The sequence below is a fragment of the Micropterus salmoides genome, unplaced genomic scaffold, assembly GCF_014851395.1.
Source record: "Micropterus salmoides isolate LMB-PRFRI ecotype aquatic unplaced genomic scaffold, ASM1485139v1 Ms_hic_scaffold_17, whole genome shotgun sequence".
Lineage (NCBI taxonomy): Eukaryota > Metazoa > Chordata > Actinopteri > Centrarchiformes > Centrarchidae > Micropterus > Micropterus salmoides.
The window spans coordinates 3,245,282-3,267,616 of record NW_024040817.1 but is presented as its reverse complement, the minus strand read 5'-3'; the positions used below and the strand labels follow the sequence as shown (position 1 = coordinate 3,267,616).

At 40.0% G+C, this 22,335-nt stretch overlaps 3 protein-coding genes across 4 annotated transcripts; 1 reads left to right on the top strand and 2 right to left on the bottom strand.

Annotated features, from left to right (window-relative positions):
- Nucleotides 1–7,147, bottom strand: lgals17 (galectin 17). The gene is made up of 7 exons (XM_038725727.1): nt 7,002–7,147; nt 6,018–6,064; nt 4,616–4,981; nt 3,882–3,972; nt 2,333–2,511; nt 1,851–1,904; nt 1–1,756 (listed from the first exon to the last, which is right to left on the bottom strand). Exons 1-7 carry the CDS (start codon nt 7,025–7,027, stop codon nt 1,674–1,676), a joined length of 846 nt encoding a protein of 281 aa, XP_038581655.1. The 5' UTR covers nt 7,028–7,147; the 3' UTR covers nt 1–1,673.
- A 392-nt stretch (nt 7,148–7,539) lies between these two features.
- On the top strand, nt 7,540–18,891 carry LOC119907986. Of its 2 annotated transcripts, XM_038725731.1 has the most exons (6): nt 7,540–7,633; nt 7,764–7,862; nt 10,112–10,471; nt 11,506–11,616; nt 16,122–16,183; nt 18,401–18,891. In XM_038725731.1, the coding sequence occupies exons 2-6, from the start codon at nt 7,829–7,831 to the stop codon at nt 18,545–18,547; spliced, it is 714 nt and encodes a 237-aa protein (XP_038581659.1). In that variant the 5' UTR covers nt 7,540–7,633; nt 7,764–7,828; the 3' UTR covers nt 18,548–18,891. The 2 variants fall into 2 exon arrangements, with proteins under 2 accessions (XP_038581659.1, XP_038581658.1); XM_038725730.1 differs by lacking the exon at nt 7,540–7,633 and having other exon boundaries at nt 7,640–7,862.
- Nucleotides 13,684–15,823, bottom strand: LOC119907983. Its single transcript, XM_038725726.1, has 2 exons — nt 15,286–15,823; nt 13,684–14,814 (listed from the first exon to the last, which is right to left on the bottom strand). The coding sequence occupies exons 1-2, from the start codon at nt 15,622–15,624 to the stop codon at nt 14,305–14,307; spliced, it is 849 nt and encodes a 282-aa protein (XP_038581654.1). The 5' UTR covers nt 15,625–15,823; the 3' UTR covers nt 13,684–14,304.
- Nucleotides 18,892–22,335: the final 3,444 nt, after the last annotated feature.

Genomic DNA, 22,335 nt, shown 5'->3' with positions numbered 1-22,335 from the left:
TTGTGTTTGCTTGTTTTATTTTCATCTATTTAAGATTTTAGTTCGAGTTAAGTGGAAATCAAGAAATCATAATTGAATCAATTTGTTCAAAAAGACAAAAGAATATATTTGAATACCAAAAATGTATAAATACCATCAATATGACCGATCACACCAAAAAGTATATTAACTACAAACATTTTACATTACTGTTGATAGATTTGCATTGAAATCCACCTGTGGCTGTCTGAAAGCAGGAAATCAATCTAATTACAATAGTATTTAATTAGATACAAAAATATCATCTGGATAGTTTAAATAATGACAAACATACAGATTTTCAGTGGCAGATTCACCAAATCAAATTTGGTTCACATTTTTAAGTTTTAACCTCTTTAAACTGAGAAATTTGCTTCTGTTAACCTGTGAGGATCCCAGTCAGGAAATACTCCTGTACATATGATGTATATATAAAAACATTTGTTGTTTTTATATACACTTGTATTGACAAATAAGCATATACATACAGCATGTAAATGATGGATTTCTAAACATAGAGCCAAGATAGCCCCTCTGCTTTCAGCTGTCATACTAAACTACGCAAATGGACACATATCCAAGTGTATGGAACACCAATGAGGTCGTTATTCGTCTCCTTTTCCCTGCCCTCATGTTTTATATCGTATATATATATATATATATATATATTTTAATTGGTGTTTATTAACGCTGTCGCAGGCGGCGCTCAACGTTTGTGAATGCTGCCCTACGCACACGCACACCTGTGGATCTGAACGCCATCCTGTACGATGACAACAACCCCAGCGTGCGTCTGTTCACACTGGCAAAATGTAAGGAAACAAAAGTTGTTGTTTTTTAAAATCAAAAACAGGCTTCCGTAGAACATATTAGTTCATTAAAATACAACTGAGAACATGACCACAAATAGTAAAGTATATGAAAATTACATGTTGCTTCTAAAAGTGTGAGAGAAGAGATTACTTAAAATATAAATCTTCGGAGTCCCAAGTAGTTTTAATGAACTCTCATGTGTCTTTTTTCAATTAGTTTATATTCTTTATATTTAATTCTTCTAAAAACAGGAGCTCTACATTTGTGTAAATAATATTTTGCTTGCAGAATCAAATTGTTTGCAAGGTATTCAACCTTTTTTGTCCTGTTTAGTAATTCCAAAAGCAACAATGTTATTTATTTCCTTACATTTCACCGGCGTAAACACGTGCACGCTGGCGTTGGTGTTGTCATACAGGATGGCGTTCAGATAGCTTGCAGGCTCACGGCGTTTATAAACAACAGCTGGAGAACTAAATCAACATACGCATAAAACATCGAACGGCAGGGAAAAGGAGACGAATAATGACCTCGTCGGCTTTCCTTACATGGTCTTAATCTTCTCATCTAACTCTGCAAAAAAAAAGAAGATTTCAAAGAAATGTTGAACTATTTAAACACATTTTGTCTGAAAATGCCGTTCAAACAAACAAAAACTTTTCTTCAGTCAAATCACATCTCACACACTTAATTTACAGTTGACATAATTCCTCTCACGGCTTATATGGTGCAATTGAAATATAATATGGGTTAAAGTTCAGAAGCACGATAATAATATCTGACAGAAACATTTATATTGTTTGTTAAAGTGTACAGAGATCTGTGTGCGGTTTGCAAATTTCTCAGTGATGAAGAATGTGGAAACTCGTGACAAGAACAGACAAGATGAGGAGAGCTGAGCAGCTACTTTTGGCAGCGGCGTCATCTGGAAAGATATCAGAGGTTGGAGATAGAGGGTTTATTTCAGGTTATCTGAATATCTGGTTCATTTGCCAGAATAGAAAGGTTATTTTTCTCACCTGTTGTTTCTGGATACTCCTGAATCTGGTGGACTTTCAGAGCAGTGGAGTTTTCTGGGAAACGGTGAACAGTAACATGTGAAAATAATGCAAATTATACCTCCACATATATATCAGTTTAAGGACAGGAACATATTCTGCAAGGCTATAAGAAGAAGGAGGAGGAGGAGGAGGAGGAATGCGGCGGGTACAGTTTTAACTGTATTCATTTATAAAACTCAGTAAAAAAAACAGTAAGAGCGCTGAACATTTAAAAAACAATTATCAGAAGAATGCAGTTCCTAAAACCTGACGTGACATCTTCATAATGTCTTTGTAGGACCAACAGTCCCAAAGCCAAATACATTAAATTTACAAAAACAGGAAAAAATCCTCACGTTATTTGGCTTTTTTTATTTTGCTGGATAAATAACTTCAACGATCAACTTATCAACCAATCGATGCATCTACTAATGCACCAGGGGGTAAAGCAGGCCTCTCACCTTCCACAGAGAGCTGCACGGTGCTGACAGCGAGGCCATTTTCATCCAGAACTTTGTACGTTCCTTCATCTGAGCTCTTCAGTTTCTTAATCGTCAGCTGCTCTCTCAGCGGATGTTTCTCCAGACGCTCACTGTTTGCATCCCCCTTCATCCACACGTCCAACCACTCCGAACTGTTCCTGTGCAGCAAAGTTTGGTAAAGTTTGGTAACTGTGAAACATAATTCCCGACATCACCATCGTTTGTTCAAAATGTTTAAATATACTGGGGAAATTATTCATTGACTGGATCTATTAAGGAACCCTTGATTTTTATTTCTATTTTCAAGCGCACAGAATTTCCAGCACTGAATTACTTTATATTTTCGCCAAAGCAGCTGAAAAAGACTTGCAAGGCCGCAATCAAAATGAGGAGGGGGGGGGGGGGATCAATTGGAGCAGGCAGAATTATAAACGTTAAAGACGACTTTACTTTCATTTTCTGAGAGACCATCTGATGAGGGATTCAGACGAAACGCACAAGAATGAGTAGTTTCTGTACTTTCTGTGAGGGAGTGCGTAGATTTAACCATAGCATCGTTTTTTTCACCCTGATATTTCCTGCAGTTCTTGACATCTTTTGTCTCAAGCCAATTCAGCGATCCGCACAATGACCTCTTCCTTCATCCATGTCTACAGTGAAGTTATCCCATTTAACATGCGTTTTTGAGGTCAGTTCAATTTAGTTTAACTTTGGCATGAAAATCAGGGGGGTGTGCAGAGCTATTACTGTCGATCTGCGCAATGCTGAATTGGTGTTGAAACATCTGAGTCTTTTGACCTTGACATAACTGTTGCTGCAACAAAACATCAGATTTATCATGAAGGGCAAACAGTTGCACCAAACAAAGAGCTGCTAAGTGTTCAAAATAACAACCACCTGATATCAACACTGCTTTTCAAATGTCCTCACTGTACATAAAAAAATAAATAAATAAATCTACTTTGATTGTAATTGTTTGGCAAATTTAAAACATTCTGCTCAGCAATAACAATATCTTGACCTTTCACAACTGAATGCACAGCGGTTATATAGGAGCAACAAAAGTGATCACGTAGACAAAACAGCTGCCAGCTGGTGGCTGATTAAATGTTCTGTTTCAGCTCTGAAACATGTATAAACATCCTGCTGTGGAGCTTAAAACAAACAGTAAATGTCCCAGCAAAAGACTGATTGTTAATGACTGACTGAATTGATGAATTAATAATTAATAAATGTGTTTATGGTACACAAGAAGAGCTACCTACTTTGGAAAATTCTCCTACGTAGTCTTTTGTTTTCCTAAACCCACGAATCTGTCTGTATTCAGCTTCTATTCTGTAAGCAGACGTCATAGCGTGACTCATAACTGCAGGCAGCCTGTAATTTGCTTTTATTTGATGCAAATAATGGAGACGAGACACGTAATTAGAGATGAGAGTAGGTGAAGTGTGAAAAGAAGAAATGAAGAGGAAAGAAAAGATTGGAGCACACGTGAGAAAAGGACGGAGGACGTGAATGTTCAGCTCACCTGCCCTGGAAGACCACTCTCACAGAGTGACGTGTGTGGAGATCCAGAACCAAGTCCTGACCTGGACTGTGAGACTGAAAGGATTTGTGGTCTGAGAAAAAGAAAACAGCATTGTTATAGACAAATACAAACGAGACGTGCGAAGACGTTAGATGAAAGACCAGAATGAAAAGTTTACCAAAGTGGAATGAAAACGAACAATGAGTCAAGAGGAAAAAGATTATTTAATTTGAGGTTAGAGAGACTGGAAAGGGGGGCGGGCAAAAACACATGAGATATGAGTGTAGAGGAGAAAACATGACGTGCCAGGAAAGAGAGAAGAAACGATAAAGGAGAGCAATGGAGGAAGGATGAGATGAGAAAAATTGACATTATACAGAAATAGACGAATAAAAAGAAATGACTTGAGAAAAGGAGATGAGATTCAATCAGATGAGAAGCATTGAAAACTTAGAGTAGGACAAAAAGTCACGAGGGGAGGTGCACGATCAGAGAGGAAACAGCAATATGAGATGAGAAAATTAGGTGCAGTTTGAAAATGAATCCAAGAAGATGATGATGGTGTAGGACGAAAGAGAACGGGAGAACTGAGGGATGATCTCTCATGAGATGAGGTTACAATCCCTCGTTCGAAAAGTCGAAGAGATGAGATGGAAAAACACGAGGAGAAACATCAAGACGATATTATAACAAATCAGTAAACAGAAGAGAAAGTGGAACAAAACCCAACTAACCAAACACGGACAGCTTGACGCTCTGAATGAAGACCCTGGTTTTTGCGGACCTCCCTCCATCCACCACCATGAAGCTCTCGTATCTCCCCGTGTCGGCGATCTGGACGTCGCTGATGATCAGGGAACAATCCCCGGACCCGAGCTTCTCCTTAGGAACCTCCACCCGGCCCTCAAACACCTCCGCCTGCCACATCTGCTCTCCCCACAGCTCGAACACGGCCTCGACCGGGGTCCTCCACTGGATGTGGCAGGCGGACGGGGCCACCTCCCCCAGACGTGGCTTCCAGCTGCAGGGAAGAACCACCTTGTCTCCCACCGTGGAGATGACAGACTGGAAATGGCTGGCAGAGGACAGCGAAGAGGAGTCTGGAGAGGAGCGAGGCAGTGAAAGAGAAAATAGACGTCCTTTAAGATGTTAAAAAACATACTAGTACTACTGCTTTGCTTTGGTCTGCTTTCTGTCCCCAAACCAAACCTGGAGAAGCAGCGTTCACTTTTTGTGCTCCATTTATCTGGAACAAACTCCAAGAAATCTGCAGGTCTGCTGAAACTCTCAGTTCGGGCCTCTGGTTATGTTTCAGATGTCTATGAGTTGTTATCAGTTCCACCAGAGAGACATTTGGTTCTCTTTTTGTAAAACACAAGTTCACATTGTCATAGGTCTACTACCATTTTTGGTGTGATCGAGATTTCGGTTACAAAGAGAGAGAGAGAGAAATATTCTCTTGCACTTTTGACAAAAAAAAAAAAAAAAAATCCCAACTCAAGCTCCACTTACTAGCATGTTCCAGGGCCTTCAGTCATATCACACGGTCTTCATCAGTGGGAGGAGTTTGCGTAGTTGTCATGGAGATTGATCTGTTGACATGCAAGCTGTTACGACTTCAAAAGCAACTTCTCGATCACGCTGGGTCCAACGGCAGGCATCAAACTCCACTCTTGGACATAACGGTTGAATATCAGTGTGAGAGACGGTTGAAAGCTCTGGAAAAGCTTGCACGTGGACCTTGAGTTGGGATTGTTGTGCCAAATTTTTATTTTCAAGGTCAAAAATTAACTTCAAGTCCTCAAACAACCCTCTGACATGACTGCACTCAAAATGTGCTATTTTCATACAAAATGTTTTGATTTTTAATTCAGATCTGCATCCACCAACTGCTGGGGAGAATAGCAAATGCAACTGGAACGATATCTACAAGGTGTGATTTATCATTTAGAGTCTAGTTGCACTTTCATATATCGCATTTTTATCTGTGTTTTAGCAGCGTTGATCTCTAAAACCTTACAACATGTTGTCCCTGTTTCTGCAGAACAGACTGAACATCAGGTGTTACAGCACAACAGTGTGTGTGCGTGTGTGTGTGTGTGTGTGTGTGTGTGTGTGTGTGTGTGTGTTACTCACCAACTAAACTGCCAACCAGGAAACACAGCAATAGCTTTATGAAGAACCTGAAAGAATCAGAGGATTCATGAGAAAAGAAACCAGCAATAAGTCTATGGCAACAGACCACACCCACATAATCTAACAAATAAAAAAGCTTTTATATGAGTTTTTATGGGATTTAATTAGGACACATTATTAATTTAAGTTTGTTTTAAAGGATGTAAGATTTAGGGATTAGAGAGTTTAATTTTTTTTGTGTGGAATTTTTTGTATTTAAATGGAAAGAAATGAATAATTCTGCCTAAATAATCCAGAATAAGAGACGTTATGAAAATATACACTTGTATTTAATATTTGAAGTTTCCAACTTCTTCTGCGCAGCAGATGTCTGACTGATTCATATTTAAAAACTGAAGCTAAAATCCTGTTTATGTCAGAGCTTTAAAACAGGAGTCACGAGCCAGTGAGAGTTTTAATATTGACTGTAGGTCTGAAGCTGTGTTCTGTTGCTTCAGGCATTTCTGCACATTCAACATCTGTGTTTCAGCAGACTTCATACTGAATTAACAAATGTAGCCTGTGACTATTTCTTATTAATTGCTTTTTATTATTGTCTTGTAATTTGAAGCTTAATTGGCATCACTGCCCTGGTGAGGATAATTGCATCTAATTGACTGCGAAGGTTATGTTTCGTTTCTAGATAAGTGTTGGTTTCCACAGTAACGAAACCGCAGGTGTCCGCAGGGTGTCCGCTTGGTTGCAGTTTGCACAACGAGACAGATTCCTGCTGCAGTGACCTGAATGACCCTGCATGCACCTTTTATTCTGCAGGTATGTTCAACCTGCAGCCTGGACGTGTATTTACCGCCATATGTATAAAAAAATAATTCTGCATCTAGTTAAGGGACTATGTAAAAAAAATATACATAGGCAATATAAATAAAACAGGTGTAAATACTCCAACTCAATGTGAAGGAAAACATAAAGCGTGCTGTTTCTTACCGGTGTCGTTTTCTGACGGTTTTCATGATGTCTTCTGTTCGGAAACTTAGTTCAGTCCTCTTCTCTCCGCTCCAAGTTCTGTGTGATGTCTGTTTACAATCAGCTGGGATCCCCGTTCTTCTCCTGCCACGCTCTAAGTTTCGATTTCCTGTGTGTGTTTAACAAAATAAAAGTCCTTGTAGCACGGCTCGCAAGGTGAGAATAAGAAACAATATGAGCATAAAGTTATTGACCGGCCACAAACTGTTCTGAACTAAAAAAGAGGCATTATTTATTTTATGTTTGTTTGTTTGTTTACTGACATTCATTTTACCTACTGTATCCTGGTCCAAGCTTTTGTATATTTTTGTATTTTTATTATTATTATTTCTTAATAAAACTTAATAATTAAGTGATTGAGGGCAATTCTCTATGTGGCCCCATCAAATGTAAATGTAGTCCCTTTCTTCCAACAAAGAGTGTCCTTTAAAAACACTAGGGACATTTTGTGGGGCTTTTATTTTGAAGGACTTCCTGTTGGTCTGACATAAGCATGTGAGTTGATTGTTCTCCGCAGAAACGAAACCTAAGGACTGCAGCTTGCGTTAATCAGTTTCAGCCCTGTCTTCAGGAGAAGTGTGTGTGGTTGCTGTGTAAGTGGAAAATCTTCAGTCTTCCGTTTTCTGGCCCAACTAAGATGCTGTTGGTGGTCTCTACTGTTTTTTTAATGCATAATAAAATCCCCACACACTTCCTTCCACTAAAACACTTTGTTCACTTTAGTGAACTGGCCAGACCTCCTGCTCCTGCAGCTGCACAACAAAACCTCCACAGTGTTTTCCTAGATTATGGCAGGTCTCACATGGATCCTCTCTTTGCTTTGTAAGTTAATTTATATTTATATTTTCTGATTTAAATGCAGGGCAGAGCACAAGGCTTCACTTTAGGTATCAAATTCAAGGGCGTGTCACTTGAGTTTCAAGGTTGGCGACTGTGTGGGAAAAATTCAAGGGTTTTTAGGATAAGATAAGGCTTAACTTAGAAGGTTAATGTTTTGTTATGTCTGGTTGTGTTTGTTTTGTCTATGCGTTTAAGTCATGGATCAGGTGGTGGTGTGGTGGTGGTGGAGGTGGTGGTGGTGAAGTCACACCTGAAAATGTAAAATCTAAACTGAAAGAAAACAAGCTGAGACCTGTGCCTGTCCTCTGGGTTTGTCTGTGTTGCAGCCGGTCCGCTCAGTCTTGCTCTGCACTGGGACAGACTTTTGCTTTAGGCTCAGTTGGATTATATGAAGTATTCAGATCCTTCACTACAGTAATACTAATAGGACAGGCACATTGTTAAATCTGCAGATGACACAGTTGTTGCTTCATGGAACAGAGTCATTGGCCTTTTGCACAGTGATTATTTCCAAAACCAAAGATAAATGTTATTGACTTCCACCTCCCCAGACTGTTAAAGGACAAGAAGGGACTGCAAAGGCTGTTTTATCTGCCGAGGTTAAATGTTTTTAATGTTGACAGACACCAAATGGTGCTTATTCTACAGATCCATCATAGAATCTGTCTTTAACCTTCTCACTGATTTATTTCTGTGGAACTGTGTCAGCAGAAAGCTCTCCTCTCATTAATGAATTGGACATCCACTCGGGTCAGAGATGTAGGTCACCAGAAATGAAGTATTAGCAAGATGTTCAAGATTTCATTTAATCTAATAAATTACAATCTGCATCCTGCTTCCTCACACAGCTCAGCACTTTCTTTGTCTTTGCTTTATTCTTGTAGTTTTTATTTAGCCTTTGTTGCTTTGATCAACCTTTCTATGGATATTTCCTGAAAAACTATATTTAATTTAAATAACTAAATGTATCTAATCCAGATGTAAAAATACTCTGTACAAGTAATATTCCTGCAATGATACTTAAAAGTATGAAAGTACCTTAAAGTTAAAAGTTAAACTCCCCTGTGACATCATTAGATTATTATTCCTCGTGCATAAAAGCAGGATGTTACTGCTGTCGTTGTCGAGGTGGAGCTCATTTTTAACTATTTTGTATCTGACTGCAACTAATAATTCTTTTTATTGTGGATCAATCTGCTGATTATCTCCATTCAGCGACTGTTTCAGCTCTACTTGAGTATTAGCTAGTAGTAACTGTGATGTACTTTATTTTTGTATGAAAAACATCTTAATTTGTAAAGTGACTGGTTACTAATGCTGTCAGATAATTGTTTTGAAATAAAAAGTATTAAATATTAAATAAATACTGAATATTTCCCACTGATGTGTAGTGGAATAGAAGTAGAAAGTAGCGTGAAAAGAAGAGACTTGACTAAAGCAAGTATGGTACTTGGTAAATATACTTAGTTTGATTCACTGTGTGCAGGAAAGCAAAATGTTTCCACACTGACTCCTCGGGTTCAGTGGGTTGAGCTGCATGCAACGTCGGGCTGGGGATCAAACCTCAATAGTGTTTTGGTACTGACGGAAATGTGTCCTCAGCACAGAATATCAGAAACATATTTCCTGATGTTTTTTATTCCTTTAATCTTTGTGTGGCTCATCAGATTTAAATTGGGACCCCTTTAAGTCAAGTCCTCTAAAGGAAATCATAGGTGTCCTTTACACTGGGGACGCTGGGGACATGTCCCCACCACTTTTTGAAAAACATTTGTTAAAAATGTTCTGAAAATAGCCTGCACCAAAAAAGGTGACTAACAAATGAAAAGGCTTTGAGAATGATTTGTTTGCACAACAAGAAAACATGCAGTGCAATTTAAATATGGAAGAAACAAAAAGCTGCATTACTGCATTGTATTCTGTTATATTTTTGTATTTATGAATAAATGCAGACATTTCCACTATAAATTGGAGCAGAAAATGTCTCCAGAATGCAGGAAATTAAGTCTTTAATGCTCCAATTTTCTGGGACCCCCAGAGGCCCCTTTCAGCATTTCATATTTCTTTAAAATAGTGTTAAAAATCTTCACCTCTTGTACTCGTGCATCGTCATTTCTCGTGATCCAAGTGTATCATGCACCACTTTTCAACTCAAAGTGAAGCCCTTGAGTGAAATCAGCCACGGTTACTCCGGTCTGACCTTCCTCCTCACCTGTCTTTACCCTCCTCAGGTGTTGCAGCGTGTCACCTGTCTTCAGCCTCACCCGTTCTCCGCTCTGCCCTGTTGGTCCAGGCTGGGCAGAACGCCTTGCTGACCTGCAACCTGACGTCCAGCAGCACGATCACCTGGTACTTTCTGCACTCAGATCAGCTGCAGCCTCTGCTGACGGTTACATTAGGTAAACTGGGAGTAGAAACAGTCGAGTTCCACTCCGCAGACAGCCGCATCAACAAACAGGGAGATCTGGAGAGCGGCCAGGTCAGTCTGGAGATCCTGGAGGTGGAGCAGAAGGATGCCGGGCTGTATTTCTGCACGGGGCAGTGTGAAGGAGGAGTTTGTGTTAACAGAGGAATTCATCTGGCTGTGGATGGTAAGAAAGTCATTTACTTATTTATAAATAAGTTTTAAATGAGATTTTAGCTGAATTTAGACAGTTTATCTCTGAGGAGGATGATGAATACAAATAATTCACAATGAACAGAAGGACAACTGAAGGATTGTACTTTAGCAGGAGAAAAAGCTTCTTCAGTATTAGAAATGCATGCAAGACGAATACAGCAGTGCTTTAAGCTCACAGTTTGCAGGTCATCACCATAAAGAAAAGTATTGGGCAAACATTTGATCTGATGATGGTGCTGGAGGAAACGTTAAGAAATCACCAAATTACTGCAATTCATACAATTGTTGTTGACACATTTCACTAATTGTCAACCTGTTGGTGGCGCTAGAGGGAAAGTCAGAGGATCACCAAAGTCAGTAGGACTCGTCATCTGGGGAACATGAATGTCTGTACAAAGTTTTAGATGTGATAACTTGAACTTCATGCATGATTTCCCGCCTAAATACCCTTCTAAACAAAGATGAAAAGTCATTGTTTTGAAGAACCATTAAAAGTCAACGCCCAGCTTCATTTGACAATGTTCCAATGTGTGTTACTGTAAGAAGTCGATACCAGTTTTTCTTTTTATTTAAGATCTTTAGAAAGACTAAGTAAAGGAAAGAGTCTATTTGAGATCAGTGGTTAGCATGACTTCATCTCATTATTATCCAACTTCTCCTCTCTTCACTGGATAATCCGGTTATATGCAGAATAATAAAGTAATTTGAAGCCCTTCTGCATTTGATATCTACATGTTTCACATGGAGTGTCGAAGGTTGCAGGTGAATTAAAACAACCTTTCATTTGGTTTCAAACCGGCCAGACAAATTCTGACTGTTGTTGTGGTTCACAGGAAAATGATAAAGAGTAGCCTAGTGTTTTCCCCAGCTGGAGCTTGTCTCCCCACTCCGGATGAAGCTGACATATATTTCCAGAATGTTTAATATCGGACATCTTAAGAAAGACCAGAGGTCAAAAACTAAATCAATCAGTCAGTGAACTGTTCCTGTGTTCTGTGTTTCCAGGAGCTGACGGGGAGCCAACCAGGCAGCCGTGTTGGAGTCTGGGGATCTGTGTTCTTCCAGCCTTACTCCCCCTCTGTTTTGTTTTCATCGCTGGAGTCTACCTGTGCACAGGTGTGAAGTTGGTTGTGTCCTCTAGTCTATCTTTTGGAGGACCAAAAGTTTAGACAGTGAGAGAGACGGCATGTTTGGACACTTCTTCAAACTTTAACTCTTGGTATTAAAGTGAGAATTAAGTTTAGGTTAAGATTAGGTCTGTGTGTCAGTGTCACCACCCAGCGGTGGAAAGCAATTACAATTACTCAAGTACTACTTTACTTGAGTAATTCCATGTTATGCTACTTTATACTTTCTGTTACTAGTTACTTTGCAAATTCAAGTTATTAATGCAAAATATAATAAATTAAGACATTTTATTTAAATATTATAGATGAATTACTCAGAAATATATTGTTGTGGTAAAACTTTATTTTACCTACATGACTTTGTTAATTATATATCTACTATTGTGTACTTATATTCAACTTTTGTGGTACTCCCATGTGAACTCAAGCTTTTAAGGCCACTGCAGAGAACAGTCTCCTTGCTTTAAATGCTGTTTGTCCTCTGCTTGTGGCCAGATGCTGCAAGCAGGTAGTGCTTATGCTTGCAGCTGCAACATGAAAGTCATACTACTACTCATTATATCTATAATAATACTACTAATAGTATCTACAGTATATTTATCTGATTCTGAAATGTGCCACTCTGCATGATTAGTGCTATTTTTGCTACTTTTTATACTTTGATGATAGTACTTTAACTTAAATTTACTTGTAACAGAATATTTCTACACTGTGGTGTTGCTTCTTTTATTTCAGTAATAGATCGGAGTACTTCTTACACCATTTCTTTCAGCATGCTGTTTGAGCGCATAAAATCCAAAATCAAGGTGAACATATACCCTGAACAAAATTATAAACGCAACACTTTTGTTTTTGTCCCCATTCGTCATGAGCTGAACTCAAAGATCTAAGACTTTCTCTATGTACACAAAAAGCCTATTTCTCTCAAATATTGTTCACAAGGCGTTTCAGAGAATTTGGCAGTACATCCAACCGGCCTCACACCAGCCCAGGACCTCCACATCCAGCAGCTTCCCCTCCAAGATCGTCTAAGACCAGCCCGCTGGACAGCTGCTGCAACAATCGGTTTGCATAACCAAAGAATTTCTGCACAAACTGTCAGGAACTGTCTCAGGGAAGCTCATCTGCAGGCCCATCATCCTCATCGGGGTCTCGACCTGACTGCAACTTCGCACAGCTGTTGAAGAGGAGTGGACCAACACTCCACTGGGCGCAATCAACAACCTGATCAAGTCGAAGAAGATGTGTTGCACTGCGTGAGGCAAATGGTGGTCACACCAGATACTGACTGGTTTCCAGACCCCCCAATACAGTGAAACTGCACATTTTGGAGTGGCCTTTTATTGTGACCAGCCTAAGGCCTTTTATTGTGGCCAGCCTAAGGCCTTTTATTGTGGCCAGCCTAAGGCACACCTGTGCAATACCCATGCTGTCTGATCAGCATCTGGATGTGCCACACCTGTGAGGTGGATGGATTATCTCGGCAAAGGAGAAGTGCTCACTAACACAGATTTTGACAGATTTGTGAACAATATTTGAGAGAAATAGGCCTTTTGTGTAAGTAGAAAAAGTCTTAGATCTATGAGTTCAGCTCATGATGAATGTGGGCAAAAACAAAAGTGTTGCGTTTATAATTTTGTTCAGTGTATATTATATTATTGTGTGTTAAACTATAATTAGCTCCGTTTGCGTAGTTATTCAAGTGAAGTGAAATAAAAATAAATAAATCTGCTAAAGCATATCTGCTTTCTGAAAGGAGAATGTGTTAAAAGTCAGAGTTAGTTCCAAAGATCAAAGTTGAATCATGACAATTAACACAAAAAGACGCTGTAAAACTTCTACTCTGAAAATAACATAGTGAATATTTCAGTGTTAGTTAGTCTATAGTCTGTAATAGTAACACATACTTTTACCCAAGAAAAGTATCAAGTGAACTTCATATCTCATAACATTTTCACTTCAGAGTCTAACTGTTCAGAGGTGAAATTAATTTCTTTCTCTCTTCCTCCTCTGTGCACCTGAACATGTGCTACAACAAAAAAAACAGTTCACCAGGTACTGATCATCCAGCAACTTTAATTATTGTTCAATTATGGTCAATAAGGAAGAGGAAAAAAAATAAGTAACAATTACAATCGGTAACATTCTCTTTTTAAATGGAAACTAGACTAATTCAATGTCACTACGCTCATAACAGTCAAAGCTTGTTATCAGAACTACTTAATATTCCATTAGATGGCAGCATAATCAAGCTGTCAGATGCAAAGGGACTCATTCCTACAGTCTTTTCTTACATTTGAAGACATCACAGAGAGAAATAAACTGGTTTTAACGCTGCTGATGAAACAAAAATCCCATGAGCATTTTATTTGTATTTTCTATTAGTTACAACAACTATATGTTAAACAAATCCCCCAAAGTGAAACTGATTGACACAGATCTCGTTTAAACATGAAAGTGAAAATAAAGCAGGTGAAGGCACAGTAGTTCAGCACAAGGTCCCAAGTCAGTGAAGTAGGAGAAAGTTCCCAACCTCTTCAGTGACATTTACTTGATCAAGTGGATCAAGTGTGATGTCTTTGTGAGGTTGTTTGTTGATAATCAAGAAAACTTCAAGCTATATATTTATTTCCCAGAAAACTCTGAAGAGGTTTTATAAGTTTCCCCAGAGCTCGATTCACGCCTGCATCAGCAGCAGCCCGTACGGTCGGATGGACTCCTGCACGATGGCCCTCGTCTGGACGTCGTTAAAGCCTTCAGGGATGTAGACCAACCAGATGTCTTCTCTCTGGCACTTTGTCCTCTTCTCTGGGTTGATGCGGTTCTGAAGAACCACTTTGTACGTCTTCCTATCCACTTTGGACTTAAACTTCTTGCAATACTTCTCCGCCATCTTGATGTCTGGCGTGGAGTACACCCCTCTGCCCCTCGTCTCCCCGGCGACCAGAGACGCTGCAGCGACATCCAGAAACTTTGGCTCTTCGACGACACTCTTGTCACGGGTCAGGATGATGCCGAGGGAGCCGTCCATGTTGTGTCCGTTGTAGGAGACAGGCCAGGCGTCCTTCCCCGTCCCGAGCCAGGTGTCCCCGCCATCATATTTTTGCACGACCCGCAGGGCGGCCCGGTTCCACCCACAGGGACGAATGTACTGCTCGTTACCACGCGTGAACTTGGTGTCGCCGTCCTGGAGGTGGACAGAGGGGTCGACAGGGTCAGACCTGGAGCCACTTGCAAGAAAATGCTAATATGCTACATGCTAATGACAATATGCGCTGCATCAGTTCTGATCAGGCCATAATATCAACTGTTTTATTTACTCACTCACTCACTCCCTTCATCATTCAGTCCCTTCCACACTCACTTCCTCACTCACTTCCTCACCCTACCCCAACCCCACCCACTTCCTTATTCACTTCCTCCCTCACTCATTCAACCCCACTCCCTTCATTCCATTATATCCAAACAAGTGATTACTAAACAAACACTGTATTAACTTTATTGCGTGTGTGAGTGAATGCTGCAAGCATTTTGCAGCCTTTGTTCTTTTATACCTTTATACCGACTCATTTCAACTTTATTCTACACAAGAAAGGTAACAAAGAGATTCAGTGTTATGTAAGATGTGCGCCACCTCATCTCGGCTTTATGAACTCACCTTTATGTTGGTGAAGTCGTAGTCGTACTGAGGATGGAAGAAGTCCTGAGGGTTGATCTTCACCGTGGTTCTGAGGCTCTGCTCCGGCCCGGCGGTGGAGGGGCCTTCTGTCAGAGTTAGGGGGGAGCTGTATATGTCCTCACAGTCCTGGTCCTGCACGGACAATTTCCCTAAACTGGGGTACTCCAGCTCCTTAAACCCCTCCTGCTTGTAAAACTCCCTGAGAGCCACGATGTTGATAAAGTCCTGCGGGGTGAGCTGGGAGGCTCCGCTGGTCTGCTCGACGTTGCAGCCGGAGAGAGCAGACAGGGCCTCCAAACACAGCTTAATGTCCGGCATGGTGCTGCGAGGAAGAGGGAGGCAGCAGAGAGGCAGCAGAAAGTTTCCTCTTCCCTTAGAGAGAAAAACTCTCTTTTCTGAGTTTGTTTCTTGAAGTAAAGGTAGAAAAATAAGAGGTCGAAGTCACTTTCTGCTAGCTGCTCCGACACAAACGACTCGCCCTAGTTTCACTTTTACTACTTTTTTTACTTTTACTTTCACTTCCTGACTGTGAGTCACTTACTAATGGTCCCAGCTTGCTCTACTCTGCTCTGAGGGCTGGGCTTCTGTTTTGGTTGTTTATCCAGGACACAGATTAAATTACCTCATTCATTCATTCATTTTGCTCAGTCCTTCAGTAAAAGTTTCAAAATGATTCATATTTGTTGCTAGAGTCAATGCTGGATTCAGATTGAATGAAATGCTGCTGGACCTGTTTGGCAGTTGTTGAATTCTTGGTGTTAAATTTTAGCTGCTGACCGCAGCTCATCCTGACACTATTTCTCCTTTCTCTGCAGGTAAACCAGCTGTTTGCTGCTGTAATTCAGTAAGAAGCAACTCGAGTCTGAGGGTCACAGAGGTCAGTAGATGGTGATGGTGATTTATTTTCTATTAAACACAAAAACAGCTCTGCTCTTTCTCCACTAAATATATTAGTTTCCATGTAAAGATATAACTTATAACATGAGAGAAACTCATAAATTATCACTAATGTAATGTTCCTTTTTCTTTCTTTCATCCCAATTTTACTGCTAACTGTTGGCTAAAAGCAGGAGTGAAAGACACATCTTTTACTTAAAGAGGTGGTATTATGGTTTTTGGCTTTTCCCCTCTCCTTTATTGAGTTATATTCCTTTTTTGTCCAGCCCAAAGGGAGTTCCCATCTCCCACAGAAAACTCTGCTCTTAACTCAAAACAGCTCATTTGTAGTCCAGCCTTTACTTCCCTTTCTTGTGATGTCACAAGTAAATACGTGCCATAATGCTCGCCGAGTGGCTACTCCGACAAGCCCTCAAAAACACCGGTGGAAAAACAGTGAGCTGCAGCACACACCTCTCCTCCCTCTTCCAAACACTAGCTACCCTCCAGGCAGTCAGTGGACATAAAGTTGTTCCTGTGATGTAGAGACAGAGCTCAGTTAAAACTTTATAGATGAAAGATCCTTTTGTTACAGATTAATAACTCCCCACTCTGAAACTCTCGCTCCAGTCCATGTTGCCGAGCTGGTCGGTTTCTCACTGACCCGCCTTTCTCTGCTTCTGATTGGCTAGTAGTCTTTAACTAGGAACTGCGCATGTGCAACTCCTGACAAAGATCATTTAGAGACAAGATGCATCATTCCATAGCTAAAACGAAGCCTTCAACACAGGATGAAGGCTGCAGCAATGTGCAGTATGACAAAAACTATGGTGTTTTTTGAAAATGAAACCATGTAAACCTGTTCTGGTACAATCCCTGAATAAGATTTTGAACCTGAAAATGAGCATAATACCACCTCTTTAAGTAAAAGTAGAAATACCACAAGCTATAAATATTATGTGAATACTCTTGAAACTACTGCATTCAAAGTTGTACAAAAGTATTAGCATTAAATTATACTTTAAGTACCAAAAATAAAATTGAAAAAGGTCTGATATCAACTCGTATGCCACAAAAGCATACAGATTGTGCCTTTAAACTAAATCTTCTTAAAATCTACTTAAAGAGGCTATATGTAGTCTTTCAATAAATCGCTTTTTGACGGGCTGAAGCCTCACTTAGAAAATGAACAACAAGCCTGTCTTCTCTGTTGCTGGTACAGCCACTATTCTTGACGGTATCTGGTCAGGTTGAAACTGCATGCAAGAGCCTTTCTCCAAATACATGACAACCCGCCAGCTAAAGAAATGCAGTCCACTAACAGCACAAAACAACCGTTGCTATTGTTACCCGGTGCAAAATACTATAGTTGTAACGTGATGGCTTTCCACATTACTTCACCAGCTAACACGACCCATATTACTATCATGTGTACCACCGGTATTATGTCAAAGTGCTTCGTAACGTTCACTTTGTATTTAGGGTTGTTTTACCGAACAGTCTTAGTTGCTGTAACTTACGTGACCTGCTTAATATACAATATACACTGAACAAACTTATAAACGCAACACTTTTGGTTTTGCTCCCATTCATCATGAGCTGAACTCAAAGATCTAAGACTTTATCTATGTACACAAAAGGCCTATTTCTCTCAAAGATTGTTCACAAATCTGTCAAAATCTGTGTCAGTGAGCACTTCTCCTTTGCCGAGATAATCCATCCACCTCACATGTGTAGTATTTCAAGATGCTGAACAGACAGCATAGGTATTGCACAGGTGTGCCTTAGGCTGGCCACAATAAAAGACCTTAGGCTGGCCACAATAAAAGGCCACTCTAAAATGATAAGAATAAAAGATTAAGAAATTGTTCTGTTTCTGCTCTCGTCTCATGGACTCTAAATGCTTTACGTTAATGCACATGTTCTCATGCTTCATGCTTCATGCTGTGAACATTACATCCTCTTTGTTTTAAACACTCTGCAGCTCTTTTAATTTTGAAAACATATATGCTTTACATTTTTTCAAATATATTCAAACAATAGTATATATTTTTAATAGATTTTTGCAGTACTTGTTTTTTCTTTTCTCTTACTATCTTTGTTGTTAGGCAGCAAAATACAAAATAACAGAGTCTGATTCTGATGTGACTGAAGGTTTCATCTATTTCCTGCAGCGAGCTGTTGACCCTGCAGTTTGATTCGTGTTCTGTCTCTGCAGGATGTGTCTTTGCACTATTCCAGCCTGAAGCATGCAAACAATCCCCGCCCCTCTGGCCAAGGAAGGACAGGATTGGTCAAAACGGATGTCACGTACTCGACAGTGACCAGTCGCAAGAACCCTAACGGATCACATGATCACAGATAAACCCGCCTTAGGGCATGGTCACACGTGCACTAATCCAGGCGAGTGAAATCTGCATGTTGTGCTAAATGCAGTCAGTGCAGGATGTGACAGCAAGTAAGCTATTTAAAGGATAATTTTTAATATTATGATGATATGTAATTTGCTTCCTTACAATCATTGACCTACTCAAATGCACCACAGAAGAATGTTACTGCTCGCACATAATGAAAGTTTAATTGTACATACTCTATAGGCTTAGCCCAAAAAGCACTGTTTTTAAGCTCCTCTTGTGTTTCACTGTTTTTCACTTGTATCTGTCAAGAATTTGTTTTCATTTTTAATAATTACATTCTGATGCAACAGGCTCCTGTCGTTTTATACAACCCATCATTTATGAAATGCTTGTTAAATAACTTAAAAGTCAACAATACACATTTAGAATATACAGTTTTAAAAAATTGATCTGGTGAGGAAGTTTTACTGAGGATGATACAATATTTGGGCACCTCTGTAAAAAAAGTTACACATGTCTAGTGTATAAAAGTCAGCAATAGTATCGACACGCCCGGCCTGCAGCGGAAGCTAAGAGGAGTTTGCATTGCCTAATAACGTCTGACTTCCTGATCAACACCAAAGGTGATGCAAGATAGCTTTTCCTTTGCTCTTGTTTCAGCAGATAATTAATATAAACTACAAAATAAAGTTTAACATGTATATTAATATATATTATATTATTTCGTGTGTGTGTGTACAGTTGCAAGAAAAAAAGCATGTGATAGTTTTGAATTACCTGGATTTCTGGATAAAGTAGTCATAAAATGTGATCTGATCTTCATCTAAGTCACAGACAAACACAATCTGCTTAAACTAACTCCACACAAACAGTTATGTTTCATGTTTTGATTGAACACACTGTGTAAACATTCACAGTGCAGGGTTAGAAAAGAATGTGAACCCTTGATTTTGATAACTGGTTGGCAGCAGTTTCCTGTGGCTTCAGATCAGTCCTGAACAACAAGAGGAATTGTGGACCATTCCTCTTTGCAAAACTGTTTCAGTTCAGCAAGATTCTTAGGATGTCTGGTGTGAATCGCTCTCTTGAGGTCACAGCATCTCACTCGGGTTGAGGTCAGGACTTGTGTATTGTGTTCTCCTGAAGCCATTCTGTTGTTGATTTACTTCTGTGTTTTGGGTCGTTGTCCCGTTGCATCACCGTTATCTGCTTCAATTGGCGGACAGATGACCTTACATTCTCTTGCGAAATGTCAGGCAGCAAAGCAGCCCCAAACCATGATTCCCCCTCCACCATACTTCACAGTTGGGATGTGGTTTTGAAGTGAATTTTTCTTTGTTGAAGAGGATAAAATAAATATCCACCCAATGTGGGAACTGATTACAAAACCCTTTGATTGAGAGTTCCATGCTACCAACCAGTAGTGGTCTGGCCATCTGGAGTATCGAGGCCGGTGGGCTGCCTTCCTTAGTCTATACCTTTTTACTAATAAATAAAGGTTCTCCCCTGTTAGTCTATTGGCAGCCCTTTGCCACACCTCATCCATCTCACTCACACACCACAGTGACACTGACAGCTGGAAAACGAGCTACAACAGAAAATCAGCAGAAAAGCTGAGCTGAGTTTAACTGAAATGCAAGTAAATGTAATAAACGTAATGGACTCGTTCTGTAGTGGCACTAGTACCAGGGCCACAGACGCTCAGACCGGGAAGAGGAAGATGCCACAGCCCGGTTCATGGGTGAAAGATTAAACAGAGAGGACAGTGAAGCCACAGATAGTGCAGCTGAACAGTACAGTGATCCCATACATGGATTTATTTCTGGGGGCCCACCTCAATATCATCGCTGACCGCCACATATTGATTATCGATTTTTTTTTCCTCTGCAGAGGAAACAGAATTCAACTTTTCTGACGGAGCTCAGAATTGATCAGGAGGACGGCTACTTTCCTCCAGACACTGTCTCCAGCCTCTGGATGACCTTGGACTGTGTGTGAGACCGTTTGGATGTTTACATCCAGGATTACATCCTGTCAGCTTGTCGGGAGATTTAAATATGAAGTTATGCTGCTGTGGCTCATGCGTAAATGCGCACAGCGTCTCTCTTGATGGGGAGACGCTTCACCCTGTTTCACACACCCTGAAATTCGCTAAATGTATTTATCGCCCAAAATTCTGCCTGCAAACAGCGGTGCTCTCAGTTAATGCGCGCACAACGTTGTCATGTGCTTCATGTGTTCCCCCAGCTCTGGACACTGACCATCGATGTCCCCAGTGTCCCCACCACTTTTTGAAATGGCTGATTTTGTCCCCATCACTTTTTCAAAGCATTTGCTGAAGGTTTTCTGAAAATTTGCTTTTCTTATAGATAAACAAGAGTCTCTATGTGCATACTTCTGGATCCGCCAGGTTCCCCTAACACAGAATGGAGGAAATTAAGAGCTTAATGCTCAAAATCTTCTGGGGGAGGAGCCCCAGACCCCAATCAAATAGCCTATTTCATTAATGAATATTTCTTCAAAATAGCATTAGACTATCTTGTTGTCTTGTTCTCGTGACTCCAATATTGTGCATTTTCATGTCACTACAGTGTTTGGTCACACCACTAATATGAGGCCTTAAATGTCCCCACCACTTTTCTACACAAAGTGTAGAAAGCTCCACAGGGTCCTAAAGCCTTTATTTTAGTTGAGCTTGTTATCAATGTTTTTTATTCAAATTTGTTTTATTAATAGGCTATAGACTAAATATAATTATGGAGATCCGGACCTCGGAGACCTGATAGCTGGTCACAGCCATGCCTTTTTAAAGTAGTAGCCTACTGCCATAGTGATCAATGGCTGTGATACTGCCAGGTGGTTTATTAGAGGCTGGTCCTGTAGTATACAGTGGACTGGATTACAACATAGTCTATATTGTAGTGTTTTTATGCTACTATGTTTTGAGATAGTAACCTGAAAGTAACGCATACTTTTTCATGTTCTTTACGAGTTCACCAGGTAGGCCTACTGATCATCAACTAACTTTAATTATTGTTCAACTTTGGTCAACAAGGAAGAAAAAAAAGATAAGTAACAATTAAAATCAGCAAAAATAGAAACTAGAATAATTTAATGTCACTACTCTGACAATAAAGGTTATCAGAACTGTGTACTATTCCACTAGATGGCAGCATAATCAACCTCTCAGATGCAGAGGGACTCAAACTCTGGGACCTGTTGATTATTGCATCTTTATTTCCTGGTCCCACAGTCTTTTCTTACATTTGAACACATCACAGAGAGATGGTTGATTGCAGCTGCCTGGATTTATATTCAGTGTCTAAAGATGAAACAACAATCGCATGTTCATTTTATTTTTATTTTCTAAAAGTTACACCAACTACGTGTCAAACAAATCCCCCAAAGTTAAATTGATTTCTGCAAAGCTCGTTTTAAACATGAAACTGAAAATAAAGCAGGTGAAGGCACAGTAGGTCAGCACAAGGTCCCTAATGCAGGAAGTCAGTGAAACACGAGAAGGTTCCTAACTACTTATTTACTTGATCAAGGTTGAGAAGTGTGATCTCATTTTTTGTGAGGTTGTTTGTTGATAATCAAGAAAACTTCAAGCTATATATTTATTTCTCATATTTTTAGTTCCACCCACAGGGACGAATGTACTGCTCGTTACCACGCGTGAACTTGGTGTCGCCGTCCTGGAAATGGAAAGAGGGGTCAACAGGGTCAAATGCTAATATGCTACATGCTAATGACAATATGTGCTGCATCAGTTCTGATCAGGTCATAATATCAA